This window comes from Oryzias latipes, chromosome 2 (assembly GCF_053564925.1).
Source record: "Oryzias latipes strain Hd-rR chromosome 2, Olatipes_Hd-rR_3.1".
In the NCBI taxonomy this organism is placed as follows: Eukaryota; Metazoa; Chordata; class Actinopteri; order Beloniformes; family Adrianichthyidae; genus Oryzias; species Oryzias latipes.
This window is the reverse complement of record NC_136238.1, coordinates 6,114,384-6,128,309: the sequence shown is the minus strand read 5'-3', so window position 1 is coordinate 6,128,309 and position 13,926 is coordinate 6,114,384. Positions and strand designations below refer to the sequence as shown.

The 13,926-nt window shown below is 42.4% G+C and overlaps 2 protein-coding genes across 2 annotated transcripts; both read left to right on the top strand.

Moving 5' to 3' along the window:
- The first annotated feature begins 84 nt into the window (after positions 1-84).
- On the top strand, positions 85-8,723 carry ndufs1 (NADH:ubiquinone oxidoreductase core subunit S1). Its single transcript, XM_004066615.5, has 19 exons — positions 85-201; positions 1,583-1,659; positions 1,985-2,076; positions 2,230-2,337; positions 2,428-2,504; positions 2,588-2,669; positions 2,751-2,881; positions 2,964-3,149; positions 3,241-3,375; positions 4,018-4,132; positions 4,724-4,869; positions 5,765-5,893; positions 6,661-6,790; positions 6,867-7,027; positions 7,115-7,269; positions 7,915-8,090; positions 8,163-8,297; positions 8,374-8,446; positions 8,519-8,723. The coding sequence occupies exons 2-19, from the start codon at positions 1,587-1,589 to the stop codon at positions 8,608-8,610; spliced, it is 2,196 nt and encodes a 731-aa protein (XP_004066663.1). The 5' UTR covers positions 85-201; positions 1,583-1,586; the 3' UTR covers positions 8,611-8,723.
- A 1,151-nt stretch (positions 8,724-9,874) lies between these two features.
- On the top strand, positions 9,875-13,708 carry LOC101167022 (ras-related and estrogen-regulated growth inhibitor). The gene is made up of 7 exons (XM_078931279.1): positions 9,875-10,082; positions 10,885-10,941; positions 11,017-11,090; positions 12,473-12,626; positions 13,022-13,115; positions 13,203-13,274; positions 13,466-13,708. The coding sequence occupies exons 1-7, from the start codon at positions 10,031-10,033 to the stop codon at positions 13,572-13,574; spliced, it is 612 nt and encodes a 203-aa protein (XP_078787405.1). The 5' UTR covers positions 9,875-10,030; the 3' UTR covers positions 13,575-13,708.
- Positions 13,709-13,926: the final 218 nt, after the last annotated feature.

The window sequence follows — 13,926 nt, the reverse complement described above, 5'->3', positions numbered from 1 at the left end:
GATTAAAAAAAAACTAATAATAATTTGTTGTCTCAATGGTTTTCTTGAAGTTTGGTTTTATTATGAAAACCCCAAATCGTCAGTTTCAACCTTTCAAAATAAAGTGCAAAACCACGTGACTTCCGCTAATCCCAAAGCAGATTTGCTGGCAGTTTAAGTAACATCACCGCTGTTCTGGTCAAGAAGGCCAAATAGCTGAAGGTATGAACTGACACGTCATTTATATTTGTGCACAAGTTTAAATATTAGTTGCGTTTGCATCGTAAATCATAAAAGCAACTGTTCGGGCAAATGACTTTAATTAGCTTTTAGCTACATGCGCCGGCCGTGTCCTTGAATAGGACTGTTAGCTAACAGTGTTAGCATGGAAGCTGGAGTGTTCATTATGACTTTTTTGACAATCAACAGCTCTGTTGTATATCAATCTATGTGTCTTTCGAGCCTTAAACTTTTAAATACATTTTATGCACAATAAATTTCCATTTAACCGAAAATACGTCGCTGTGGGTTATTTAGGTTGTGTTGTTGACAGTTAGCAGCTGAGCTAGTTATAGAATTTAGGTTTCCTGATTTTGTTTTAAAGTCAAGACAGAACTCTAATAGTAATTTTTATAGTTATAATTGTCTTTCTAGTGTCTTTTTTTTTAGATTCACTAATCATATGCAGCCTAGTTTGGAAAAGAAATGTTGAAAATCCTTTATTTTCTGTGTTGTTTTTGGTATCCTGTTATAACATACTTAAAACTAATGATTCTTGATTGACTTTTGATTTCCTTTTATGCATAAAGTAAAAAATCAAACTTTTGCACCATATTCATGTTTCATTTTGTGCCTTTTATTTCTTATAAAAATCATTTTTTGTGTAGTTTTTATAACAATTATATTAGTTTTTGTCATCTCTTTGAACTTTGCAACATCTAACAACATTTACACCGGAATACTGTCTTCATTTTCCACATCATATTTGCTGATTAATTGTTAGAAACAATATTTTTGAGAGTTATGCCTCAATTTAGTCAATTTAATCCTATTATTCTTTTCTATTTATTTTTAAAGGTTTTCTTTGGGATCATAATTAATGTTCAGAGATTTATTATTGTGTTAGTTTTAAACTAGTCTTTCTAAGTACAACATTTTGGTCGTTTTAACAGAATTAATATTGGAGTCCGATACATAAAAATAGGTGAGTGGTTAAAATTTACAAACCAACACTTTATTATTTCTACTTTGTAATTTATGGACCAAATATTTCAAAAAATGCTGCTGGTTTAATTTATTCTTATGATTTAAACCAAAAACCAGACATGTGTGAGGTAAAATTAAGATTATTATCAATGATTTCTCATCAAACTTTTTGTTTTTTTTTACAAAGTCAAAGTCTGATTTTTATTTTTAAAATGTTTCACACTTTCACTGAAGTCTTTACTCAATATTTAAGGTATGCTAAAAACGTTTCATCCCAAATCAACAAAAACATGTGCAGTTTAAGCGATGAAGTGTTGGCTCATGTCTGGATCCAGGAGGGTGCTCTTGGGTTTAAACGGGTGAAGTAAAGATGGAGTCTGAATGTTTTCTGTTGCAGCATCATGTTGCGACTGCCGACTGTTGGCCGCGCTCTGACAGGAGCCACCAAGGCCAGCCTGGCTGCTCCCAGTCCCGGTAGGAACTCGGCTTGTTACTGTTCATTTTACCAAAAAAGCATGACAGTTTTAGCACCGCCTGCAACCACATTCTTTCCACAGTAAAATCATCTGGTTGGACGCCGTCTTTATTTTATTGGTTTGCTGTCATTTCGTTTTAGTTCAGTTGTAGAGTTTTAAAGCTTTTATTTTGACAGGAAGAGGTATAAAAATATGCCTTTAGCTGCTCCTTTGAGAAAAACAGTCAACACTTTGACATATTTATGTCATCATTTCTGTCAGGATGTTTATTGTGAAGCTTTTGACCTCTACAGGGCTTTGTTTTGTTGGGTGCTTTCTTTCAGTGCGGACTCCTGTGCGCGCCGCCAGCAACATGGTGGAGGTGTTTGTGGACGGGAAACCGGTGGAGGTGGAGCCTGGGACGACGGTGCTGCAGGTGACAAACACGATTTATAGTGTTTTTAAGTTTTCTTATTGCACATTTTTGCTCGTTGATAAATGTAATAAGCTGTAATTGATGCTTATACTGCAATGTACTTTGGAAAGCTAAAGTAATCTGCATCTGTAATATATGAATGGTGTCTTTCAGGCTTGTGATAAGGCAGGAATTCAGATCCCTCGCTTCTGCTACCACGAGCGCCTGTCGGTGGCGGGAAACTGCCGCATGTGTCTCGTGGAGATCGAAAAGGCTCCAAAGGTTTTTATATATTTTTTTTATTTATCCTCCTCCGGCTCTGATTGGAACTGTGTCAGAATTAGAAACCAAATCTGTCGTGTGCTCCTGCAGCCCGTCGCCGCCTGCGCCATGCCGGTCATGAAGGGCTGGAACATCCTCACCAACTCCGAGAAGACTCGCAAAGCCAGGTGGGAGGCGCCGACGTCCCTGCGTGGTCGCGGAGGTTTGAGGGGGGAGGAGAAGCTCACGCTGGATGTGTTTTTGTCCTCAGGGAGGGAGTGATGGAGTTCCTGCTGGCCAATCACCCGCTGGACTGCCCCATCTGCGACCAGGGGGGGGAGTGCGACCTGCAGGTGGCTTTTCCGCCTTCGGGCTTTACCCCCCACCTGCTGGAGGGAAGTTCTTGTCACTAAAGAAGCCGACTCTGTTCTCAGGACCAGTCCATGCAGTTCGGCTCGGACCGCAGCCGCTTCACGGAGGGGAAGAGAGCGGTGGAGGACAAAAACATCGGGCCTCTCATCAAGACCATCATGACCCGCTGCATCCAGTGCACCCGCTGCGTCCGGTGAGCCCCACCCCCCACCCCTCCAACGCCAAGAGTTTAGCCGACATGGTGGATTTTCAGCCCCCGCCGTTTGTCCCTCCAGGTTTGCCAGTGAGATCGCCGGCGTGGAAGACTTGGGAACGACGGGAAGAGGGAACGAGTTGCAGATCGGGACGTACGTGGAGAAGATGTTCATGTCGGAGCTTTCGGGGAACGTCATCGACATCTGTCCTGTCGGGGCCCTCACCTCCAAACCGTACGCCTTCACGGCGCGGCCGTGGGAAACCAGGTTTGCCGCTTCCTTCCTTCCTTCCTTCCACGCGTTTTCCAGTTTTGAGCTCCAGGCGATTCCTGCCTCACCCGCTTCCCCGCGTTCACAGGAAAACGGAGTCCATCGACGTGCTGGACGCCGTGGGCAGCAACATCGTGGTGAGCACAAGAGGAGGCGAGGTGATGAGGGTGATGCCGCGGCTTCACGAAGACATCAACGAGGAGTGGATCTCAGATAAAACCAGGTGATGCTCGTGCAGGTTTTGGAGCGTTTGGGGAAAATCCCAGACGTCTCGGGATGGACTTGAAGATGCTTTCACATCCGTCCCTGGTTGGGAGTTTTCTCACATCTCTGAGCTTCTTAAGTTCCTTCACACCACCTTAAGACGATCAAATGCTCCTAACAAAACCAAGTATGAACCCTCCGAAGTGAACTTTCTGATGCCTGTAGGTGCATCAGCTGCATCAGCTGTTAGAAAAGCGATTTATTCCTCAAATGTCCCCAAAAATAATCCAGTTTAAAGAACTTTAATGCTGGTTAACAAGTTAAAATAAACACCAATCAGCTCCAGGATAAACCTGATATTGGTTTTAACCTAAAAAGCTCTTTTTTTCACACACCTTATTTAAATGCTTTTTATTTCATATTTACCAAGAAAACAAATGTCTTAAAAAAGTCAAATGTTATTTATTTTTCTTCCAAAATGAAAGAATTTAACTTAAATAAATAGAAGTTTTGTTTACTGCTATTATTTATATGTTAATTTATTTTTTAAATCAATATTTGAGTTTATTTAAGCTGGAACTTTTGTTCTTACTAATAAAGTTGTATTCAAATCCGTGCATTAGTAATGGCTGGACAAACACCTGACGTAGTTTTTCCACAGGTTTGCGTACGACGGTCTGAAGAGGCAGCGGTTAACTCAGCCAATGGTGAAGGACGCAGCAGGTCAGCTGACCCCCACTTCCTGGGAGGACGCCCTCACCCGTGTTGCTGGAGCTGTAAGTCTGAGGAGCTTCCTGTTTCGGGCGCTTCCGCACCAGACCATCCGTGCCGCACACTTTGTGCCGGTTTTCAGGATGCTGGTGTGAATCCTAACAAGCTCCTGATGTTTTAGTCTATTTTTAGCGACTCTTTGGGGCTTTTCCAGTGATTTCTGGGAGAAATCTGATCGTCTGGAAAAGTTTAACCCCAGAAAAGTCTTCCTTTTGGGTTGAAGCTTGAAGGAGCAAAGGTTTGTCCTCTAGAGCGGCGCTCTCCAGACAGCTTTTCATGGGGGAAAAAGTGCATTTATATGAACTTTTTCCTGAAGGTTCTGAGTTTGTTTCAGGGGTTTTTCCTTTTCAGGGCTGACGGGAGGATTTTTGTTCATTACAGAGACTCATATTTGGGTTTTTTAACTCAGGATGATGCTAGTATTGTTTTATTTTAAACACCAAACATAGTTCAGGCGTTGATAAATCTAATTTTGACTTTCCAATCCAGTCGTCTCAAACAAATGGTGTCAAATCACCAGAGAGAAGCTGTTTTTGTGTTTTTGTGTTCTCCTTGTGCCAATAAAGAGGAATAAAGTGGCGCGTTTGTCTGTGCAGCTTCAGAGCGTTCAGGGAAAGGAGGTTGGCGGCATCGCCGGAGGCCTGGTGGACGCCGAGGCTCTGGTTGCCCTCAAAGATCTCCTCAACAGACTAGACTCGGAGAACCTGTGCACAGAGGAGCTCTTCCCCATGGCGGGGGCAGGGTAAGAGATGGAGAGGGGCTGTAAAAATGTACTCGTAGGTAGATGTAGTTTGTACGACGAGTTTTAGGGCCACGGTGAGAAAAAAAAATTCTGCTGAATAACTGTTTTTTTGTTTTTTGTTCCTCAATTACAGGAAAAAAAGTCAAAATGTCGAGATTGAAGTCAAAATGTTATGATTAAAGTTTTTTTTTTTAAATGTTGAAATGTCGAAATTAAAACCGAAATGTTACGATCAAAGTTGGAATAAAGTTTTAAAAAAAAGTCAAAATGTCAAGATTAAAGTCGAATGTCTCACTTTGGTCACTTCCACTTTAATCTCGTAAATTTATGACTTTAAATCTTGTAATTTTACTTTTTTTTGCGTGTGTGTGTGGCCCTAATACTCCATTGTAAATTTGGATGCTCCTGAGAGCAAGGGGGGGAAAGAAGGTGGTGTGGGTTCTCTCTTTTTTTCTGGTGTTTTACCAAAACTCCTCCCACTTTAGAGCGGTGAAGGATTATGGGGGTGTCAGACATCAATCTTTAGCTCAAGCTGTACGAAACAATGTGACACATGACAAGAACATAAAAGGAAAAGTTGGCGTGGTTAACAAAAAAACCTCCGTTGTCAAGGAAATCCAAAAATTTACTTTTGCAGATTCTTCTAAAATTGACATAGACCTGTTTGTCACCGCCAGACGACCAAAAAATTAAATGGTTGCTATGGAGATAAAACCACAGTAATGCCGCCATTTTGAAAAATTCCTTTGTGGAACTAAATTTAAGGAGTCATTTGTAGTTAGGTGGGAAAAGCTGTCTGGGTTTCACAGCATGTCCTGCAACTGGGTGTTCAAACCCCTCCTGGTTGGCAGGACACGTCACCTCAGCATCTCTTCTTCCGGTGTTCTCTCCTCAGCACCGACCTGCGCTCCAACTACCTGCTCAACAGCCGCATCGCCGGCATCGAGGAAAGCGACCTGCTGCTGCTGGTCGGGACAAACCCCCGTTACGAAGCGCCGCTTTTCAACGCCAGAATCCGCAAAAGGTAAGCTCGGCTCTTATGCCCGCGGCGTGTCCCGCCCTGTTGGCGCTCCAAAAGAAAAAAAATAACCTAAACAAGTGCAGTTTTTAAACGCTGGACGACGGCTGTGACTTCTGAAGGGCGCTTGATTGACAGCAATAAAGACGACTTTATCCAGGTGAAGATAGCAACAGCTAACATACCTGTTAAAGAGGTAGAACAGCTTCTGATGACTAATGTGTCTAAGATTTATTGAATTCTTAGACGTTTGTGTTGAGAGAAAAAAACCTATCTTGCCGTCAGAGGAAACGCAGCCCTGCTCGGTTGAACCACAGCTTTCCTGTCTTCATTCAAACCAAAATGTGTTTGTAGCTAATAATAGATCTGATAAATGATCAGCAGATTGTATTTGGAGATTGTATTTTAACATCTCTGCCAAAGTACTGATTCAAGTCAACAGGCAAATAAATATATTCCTTTCTATCCAATTCTTTTATGTTTTAAATTCCGATTAACCTTAATTTAAACTGGATTTCACAATTAAATTAAGTTAACACAATAAAATAAATCCTATTCAGGCTGGAAAAGGCATTTTTTTGTACTTAATTATCGGGATTTCGCTGCTGCACCTGTAAATGCCTGATCCAGAACATAAAATGCAGCAAAAGCGTCTTGTAAATGTGGTTGCTGTGGCTTCATTCGTCCACCAGAGGTCCTCGTTCTTCCCCAAGCTGGTTTGAGAGAACTTGCTGAGCAGAAAAAGGTGACATCTTCCTCTGTTCCTTTGTCAGCTGGCTTCACAACGAGCTGCGAGTCGCCGTGGTGGGTCACAACGTGGACCTCACCTACACCTACGATCACCTGGGGGAGGAGACGTCGGTTCTGACCCAGCTGGCTAACGGCACGCATCCCTTCTGCCAGGTGACTGCACCTTTCCCCCGCGGCCCCGGCCGTTTCTGTCCGCAGCGACTCACATCGGTCCCGTACTCGTCTTCAGGTCCTCGCCACGGCCAAGCGTCCCGTCGTGGTTGTGGGCAGTGGCGCCTTACAGAGGGAGGATGGAGCGGCCATCCTGAGCGCCGTCTCCACCATCGCTCAGAACGCCAGAACCAGCAGCGGGGTTGAGGATGGCTGGAAGGTTTTGAACGTCCTGCACAGGTTCCACTTCGCCGCACTTTTTTTTTTTTTACTTCCTGCTGTGATCGGTCATGAGCCTCACGGGTTAATGGTCGTCCCTGTGCGCAGAGTGGCCAGCCAGGTGGCGGCGTTGGACCTGGGTTACAAGGCGGGAGTGGATGCCATCAGGAAGAACCCGCCCAAAGTCCTGTTCCTGCTGGGCGCTGATGCGGGCTGCGTCACCAGAGCCGACCTGCCCCAAGGAAGCCTCATCATCTACCAAGGTGCAGATGGGCCCAAAAATCTGTTGAACTTTCTTCACAGGGAATTAAACGCAACGTTAAGTAGCAAACTAAAGCCGCAGGCAGCAATGAAGGGTCCGCAGGCGCCACCCGCCCTCGCCATCCCCCGTTTAACCTGCCCCTGCTACACGCCGCTCACTCATGGCCCTGCTACCCCGGTCAGAGCTGCTTTGGAATTCATAAAAAAATTAAAAACTCCTGGAAGCTTTACTGTTAGTTTCATCTCCATAGCAACAGATCTATGTTGTAGTAAATTTTTGCATTTCCGTAGCAACCAAGGTTTTCCATTAGCCACGCCCACATGGCAAATATTTTCATATTGTTTTGTTTTGCTTGAGGCTATGATGTACTACATGTAAAACATTTATGCAATCATTGCAATTTTACTGTTTGTCATTTTACTCACCGAGTCTAATTCATTTCAGTCACATAGTTTTAATTATACATTTAAAATATGAAATAAATACAAATTTGATCTTAAATTAAAAAAATTAAAACATGACAAAACCACATTACCCAGAGTTCTCTTTGTTTGTAAAAAAATGTCTTTAGCTGTCACTTTTACCTGCCGTGTTTGGGTTATTAAAAACCCGGTTAAGTTTTACCCCCGAACCTCCACCTCGACAGGTCACCACGGCGATGTGGGCGCCCCCATGGCCGACATCATCCTTCCCGGCGCTGCGTACACGGAGAAAAGCGGCACCTACGTGAACATAGAGGGGCGGAGCCAGCACACCAAGGTGGCGGTGACGGCTCCCGGGATGGCCCGGGAGGACTGGAAGGTCATCCGAGCCGTGTCGGAGGTCAGCTTTCTCGGTATGATCGAAGCCATACGACGTGAGGCGTGAGCGTAACGCCAATGCCTGTCCTTGCAGCTGGCCGGGGTCACCCTGCCCTACGACACCCTGGATGAGGTCCGGTCCAGGCTGGCCGAGGTCGCCCCCAACCTGGTTCGCTACGACGACGTGGAGGAGGCCAACTACTTCAAACAGGCCAATGAGCTCGCTCAGGTAAATCCAGCTCATTTCTGTCAGGAAACATTGGAAATAGGCTCCGCCTCTAAGCCGCCCTCTCTGCGTTTGTCAGGCGGTGAACCAGAACCTCGTAGCGGCTCCGCTGGTGCCTCCTCAGGTCTCTGCCAAGGACTTCTACATGACAGGTAAACGTTTGTCTGACGTGAAAACGCCGACCGGACCTCCAGATGTTCACCCGCCGCTCTTTCCGTCTGCAGACCCGATCAGCAGAGCGTCCCAGACGATGGCCAAGTGTGTGAAAGCTCTCACCGAGGGAGCCGCCGCCGTGGACGAGCCGTCCGTTTGCTAAAGCCCCCTTTTTTTTCCTCCTGTCCTAAAACGCACCACGCTCTATAATTTAAAGTTTCCTTGTTACCTGTGTATACATTTAAACAGCTAAACAAATAAAATCTGAAGAAAAGCTTTACTGTTTTAAATGAGTTTTATTTTGGTAAGATTTGAAAAAGAAATAAATATCACTTTAAGCCGGCTGTTGAAATGGAAAAATATATATAAACATTTTATTTGTAATGTGGAAGTGTCATTAGTGTCATAATATTATTTCAGTTAAATTTATGCATTGAAAAGCTTTCATGTAGGAGAACGTTTCTGTCGTCATCCAACCCTAAATACCACATTTTTGATTCCGTCTTCTTAGAAAAATATCACTTTAACATATTTGAGCTAAAATACTCAGATTTAAGTAAACAAAACCTGTTTTTAATGTAAAGCATTTCAGTTCAGGAGGATTAACTCCCCAAACTGTGAAAATGAGGGGTTTAGGGCGAATAATAATGAAAAAAAACAGCAGCTGGAGATGATTTTTCCACATAATTGTTTATTTGTTGATACAGTTTGGGTTTTTTTTAATGGAAAACTGATTTTGTGTTCAAGTAAAAGGGAAAAATGGAAATAAATATATAAATGTTACCTTTTCAGTCATAATTTTTGTGTTTCAATGTCAATCTTAAACTGATTTTCAATGAAAAAAATGGATCAATATTTGCTTGTTGATCATATTTCAGGAGCATGAACTAAAATAAATCAAGTTTCATCAAACGAGAACTAATTTATGTGAAGATTTAATGTTTTGCTTTGACTGATTAGTTTATTTGTTGATTTTTTTATTTTATTTAAAATAAATTTGACGGCCTCTTTTGCACCAAAATCTTTGTGCCGATAAAGTTTTCTCTGGTTTTGCTGTGGAAATGCATGAATCTAAAAGCAGAAATGAACCGCTGCTTCACCTCCTTCATTCTTCCGAGCTGCTCCTCCTTTGGACTCAGTCATCAAACATGGCGGAACGTCGTCCCCTTTTATCCGAAAATCAAACCTAAACAAACCGCTGATCTGCAAACGCTCTGAGCGGCGCTCGGCGACAGCTGCTTGGAAGTTCACAGAGAGGTCAGAGGTCAGACCCGCCGGAGAACCCGCTCCTGCTGCTGGTTTCCACCCTTCTCTCTGGAGAAGATTCTCACCTTTCTTTACCACCTTCACCTGAACGTCAAAGTGGGATTTGGACCCTCATCCCCACCAAACACGAGCCACAGGAGGAGGAGACAGTTTCTGCCTGACCCCCCTCCTCTTTAAAAAAAAAAAAAAACAGCTCCTGGGATCCTCAGTGCTGCACCGGCTGTGTGCATTTCTGTAAATCCTCCATATTTCTACCTCTCCTCCTGCGATTGCGACCCCCCCAACCCCCCAGGGTGGGTGCCGGGGGGGCTTCCACCATGCTGCCAGTCAAAGTCCTCGTTCTGGGCGCCGGGGACACCGGGAAAACGGGTAAGAAAAAAACATTTTTGTGCAGAAGTTTGACATATTTGTGTAGTTTTGTGTATTTTCTGTCATGTTAGGTCTCTGTTTGTGTGATTGATCCTTTAATTTCCCTCTTTTTTATAAATGATTCCTCTTTGATATCATCAGTGATTTAATGTTTTTATGCTGTGCTTACATTTTCCTATTTTTTCCTTTCTTTTTTCGCTCCTGAATTCTGCCGTTTGGTGGCTGTCAGCAGCCACTAGGAGGTTTTTTAAGCACAACTCGAGTACATTTCCTTCAAGTTGTCAGAGATTTGAAATATCTTTTAGAATTTTGCTGTTGTTTTTTGTTTCATTTTGCCATGTGAGGTAGTTTTTTTACTTATGTGATTGCAAATATAAGCGTTTGATAGTTTCTACATTGATTTATGATCATTGTGTACGTTTGAAAGACTAAAGAACAGACAAAGGAATACTTTACCTAGTCTGTTTTCACTCACAGATTGTTAAAGTTCTAATGTTTGAGTTGAGTAAAAACAGCTTTGAAATGATTTTAAATCATCTGAATATTAGAGATGCTTGACCGAAGTTTAAAAAAACTTAAAATGCTAAAAATGAACGACAAACACAATATTCTTCATGCATGTTGGTATATGCATATGTTTTTTTTATTTTAATATACTTTTACCTCCTTATTGACAACATGGCTTTTGTCTCTTATTAAGTGTTTTAAATATTTTTTTTACCTAATTACAATGTGCACATAACCTGCATGTTTATATTTTCTATTCTATTCTATTGTATTCTATTCTATGTTCTGTCTGCAGCGCTTTGCGTTCGCTTCATCACCAAACGCTTCATAGGAGAATATGACCACAAAAGAGGTAAGACGTCACATTCCACGCCACTCCTCTTCACACCTCCCGTGACGTGACGTGACGTGACGGACGCTCCTGCAGAAATGACGTACCGGTGCAGTCGGACGGTGGACCACGAGGACGTGGATCTGGAGATCCTGGATTTACCATGTAAGGTAAAAATGATGATTATTTTTTTTTACTTATAATTTCAAAGGAATAAGCTTGGACACTTTTTCCTACGGTGGCCCAGAAGGGTCACAACACAACACATTAACTTTATACACAACACACTAACTTTACACACAACACATTAACTTTACACACAACACATTAACTGTATACACAACACATTAACTTTACACACAACACATTAACTTTATACACAACACATTAACTTTACACACAACACATTAACTCACAACACAACACAATAGCTCACAACACAACACATTAACTCACAACACAACACATTAACTCACAACACAACACAATAACTCACAACACAACACATTAACTCACAACACAACACAATAACTCACAACACAACACATTAACTCACAACACAACACATTAACTCATGGCCCAGAAGGGTCACAACACAACACATTAACTTACCTCACAACACATTAACTCACAACGGAAGTAAAGCAGCAATTGAAGTGCTTTTATTCTGAAAAAGGAGGAGAGGATCGCGCGTGCAGCGACAGAGGGGGGTGTCAGAGCGGAGGGAGGAGTGTGCGTTCATATTGTGTGTGTTTAGAGGAAGGAGAACCGTAGTACAGACAAAGTTTCTGGCTACACTGCTGCTAGCTTCTCTTGTAGCAATAACATGCTCCCTCCACAGCTCACTGTGGCATTACTTTCTGTTAGGTAGTTAGCTGCTCAGCCCAGTAGAAATTTCAGAATAAAAGCACTTCAATTGCTGCTTTACTTCCGTTGTGAGTTAATGTGTTGTGAGGTAAGTTAATGTGTTGTGTTGTGACCCTTCTGGGCCATGAGTTAATGTGTTGTGTTGTGAGTTAATGTGTTGTGTTGTGAGTTAATGTGTTGTGTTGTGAGTTATTGTGTTGTGTTGTGAGTTAATGTGTTGTGTTGTGAGTTATTGTGTTGTGAGTTATTGTGTTGTGAGTTAATGTGTTGTGTGTAAAGTTAATGTGTTGTGTGTAAAGTTAATGTGTTCTGTGTAAAGTTAGTGTGTTGTGTGTAAAGTTAGTGTGTTGTGTGTAAAGTTAGTGTGTTGTGTGTAAAGTTAGTGTGTTGTGTATAAAGTTAATGTGTTGTGTTGTGACCCTTCTGGGCCACCGTATTTTCCAGTTCAAGGAAAAAGTCACCATAACAGTTTATTATTTGTTTGAAAATAAAGATTTTATGGACAAAAACACACAAAATTAAAATGAGTAAAAAGACCTGAAATGATAGGATCTATGTTGGCATCTATATGCTATAATGAGAGACATTGTGCCCATATGGGGGGTAAACATGATGCATGGTTGGTTTATTAAAATGCAATGAGGATTGATTTTACCTTCACAATAAACTACTTCCTGTTTGGCAGGTTCTGGTCCTCCAGGACGGTGTCCCTGCTTCTCTGGAGTCCTACATCTGCTGGGCTGATGGTTTTCTCCTGCTGTACTCCATCACCCAACGCCTCACCTTCACCGAGGTTCCTCGCCTCAAGGCACTCATTGACAAAACCAAACACTCTCTCAGTACGTTGATTCTTTTTTTATTAGAACATTCCGGTTCATAAAGTTCAGTAACAAAAACAAGCTTCTAATATCTGGGGTTTTTTTGTCTCCTCACATCCAATAAAAACTCCAGATTTTTGGTTAAAAAGACAATAAGATCTGAAAAAGCATTTGATGAAATGCTGAGTTGGCCTGTGTTTGCACCTCTGTCTGCTGTCACACACACACACACACACACACACACACACACACGCACACACACACAGAGACGGAGCAGAAACACAGGCCTTGTTTGGTATCATAGGTAGCGCGTCCAGACCTCATGAAGCTGCTTTACTGACACTTCACTGTGTGTGTGTGTGTGTGTGTGTGTGTGTGTGTGTGGGTGTGTGTGTGTGTGTGTGTGTGTGCGTCAGTTGTTCCCACAGTGCTGGTCGCCAACAAGGCCGACCTGGAGGTTGGCAGGAAGGTGACAACAGAGGAAGGAGGGAGGCTCGCTAAAGATTTAAGGTTTGTGAGTCTTTTGCTTTGAAGTTTAACAAACTGTTTTTTTTTTTGTCTTAATTCTTCGCTGCACCTCTGCTTCCGTGTTTGTAGGTGCAGCTTCACAGAGCTGTCTGTGGCTGAGGCAGCTTCAGGAGTGGAAGCAGCTGTCCTTCAGCTCATCAGGTCTGATAGATATTTAGCTTTTTTTTAAACAGAATTCACAGATTACAAATAAAAATTGTGTTTTTTCCATGTTTTTACCATTGATTGAACTTTTAAATGTTAGATAGTGTCAATAAAACTGGTGCAATTAAAGCAAAAACACACAATCAATCAACTCAGTCAGTTGTTGTGCTTTGTGTGTTGTGTGTCAGGCTGGTGTTGGACCAACAGCGGCCCCTGCCTGACCGCCGCTCCTACATGCTGACGGTCCGCCACGCTCTGACACGGAAACTAACCCGCTCCAAGACCATGCAGTGGTGAAAAAAAAAAATCACCTTTTTCTGCGTCTGAATATAAATGGCGACGGCTGGGACGTGTGTGTGTGTTTGTGTGTGTGTGTGTGTGTGTGAGTTCTTGTATTGTTCACCTCAAGAGGATAAAGCAGACCAGACCTGTCTGCTTTTTTGGGTCACATTTGATGCATCCTAATTAAGAGAAATGCAACCCCTCAATGCAGTTTTGGGCTTTAATATAAATGAATTGACAATATTGATTTAAAGGTAGCCATAAGACATAAAGCAGGTTTTTTTATGCAACTAAAAATATCAAATAATGGCCTTTTTTTAAATTAAACATTGTGAATTAACGTTATTAGTAATTAATAAAAGTAGCA

Bases quoted from the DNA above. Each gene is read 5' to 3' on its own strand.
- ndufs1 (XM_004066615.5), top strand. From the start codon at position 1,587: ATGTTGCGACTGCCGACTGTTGGCCGCGCTCTGACAGGAGCCACCAAG. The intron at 4,870-5,764 runs GTAAGAGATGGA...TTCTCTCCTCAG, and splicing joins TTCCCCATGGCGGGGGCAGG to CACCGACCTGCGCTCCAACT. The intron at 5,894-6,660 runs GTAAGCTCGGCT...TTCCTTTGTCAG, and splicing joins AACGCCAGAATCCGCAAAAG to CTGGCTTCACAACGAGCTGC.
- LOC101167022 (XM_078931279.1), top strand. From the start codon at position 10,031: ATGCTGCCAGTCAAAGTCCTCGTTCTGGGCGCCGGGGACACCGGGAAA. The intron at 10,942-11,016 runs GTAAGACGTCAC...ACGCTCCTGCAG, and splicing joins AGAATATGACCACAAAAGAG to AAATGACGTACCGGTGCAGT. The intron at 12,627-13,021 runs GTACGTTGATTC...TGTGTGCGTCAG, and splicing joins CAAAACCAAACACTCTCTCA to TTGTTCCCACAGTGCTGGTC.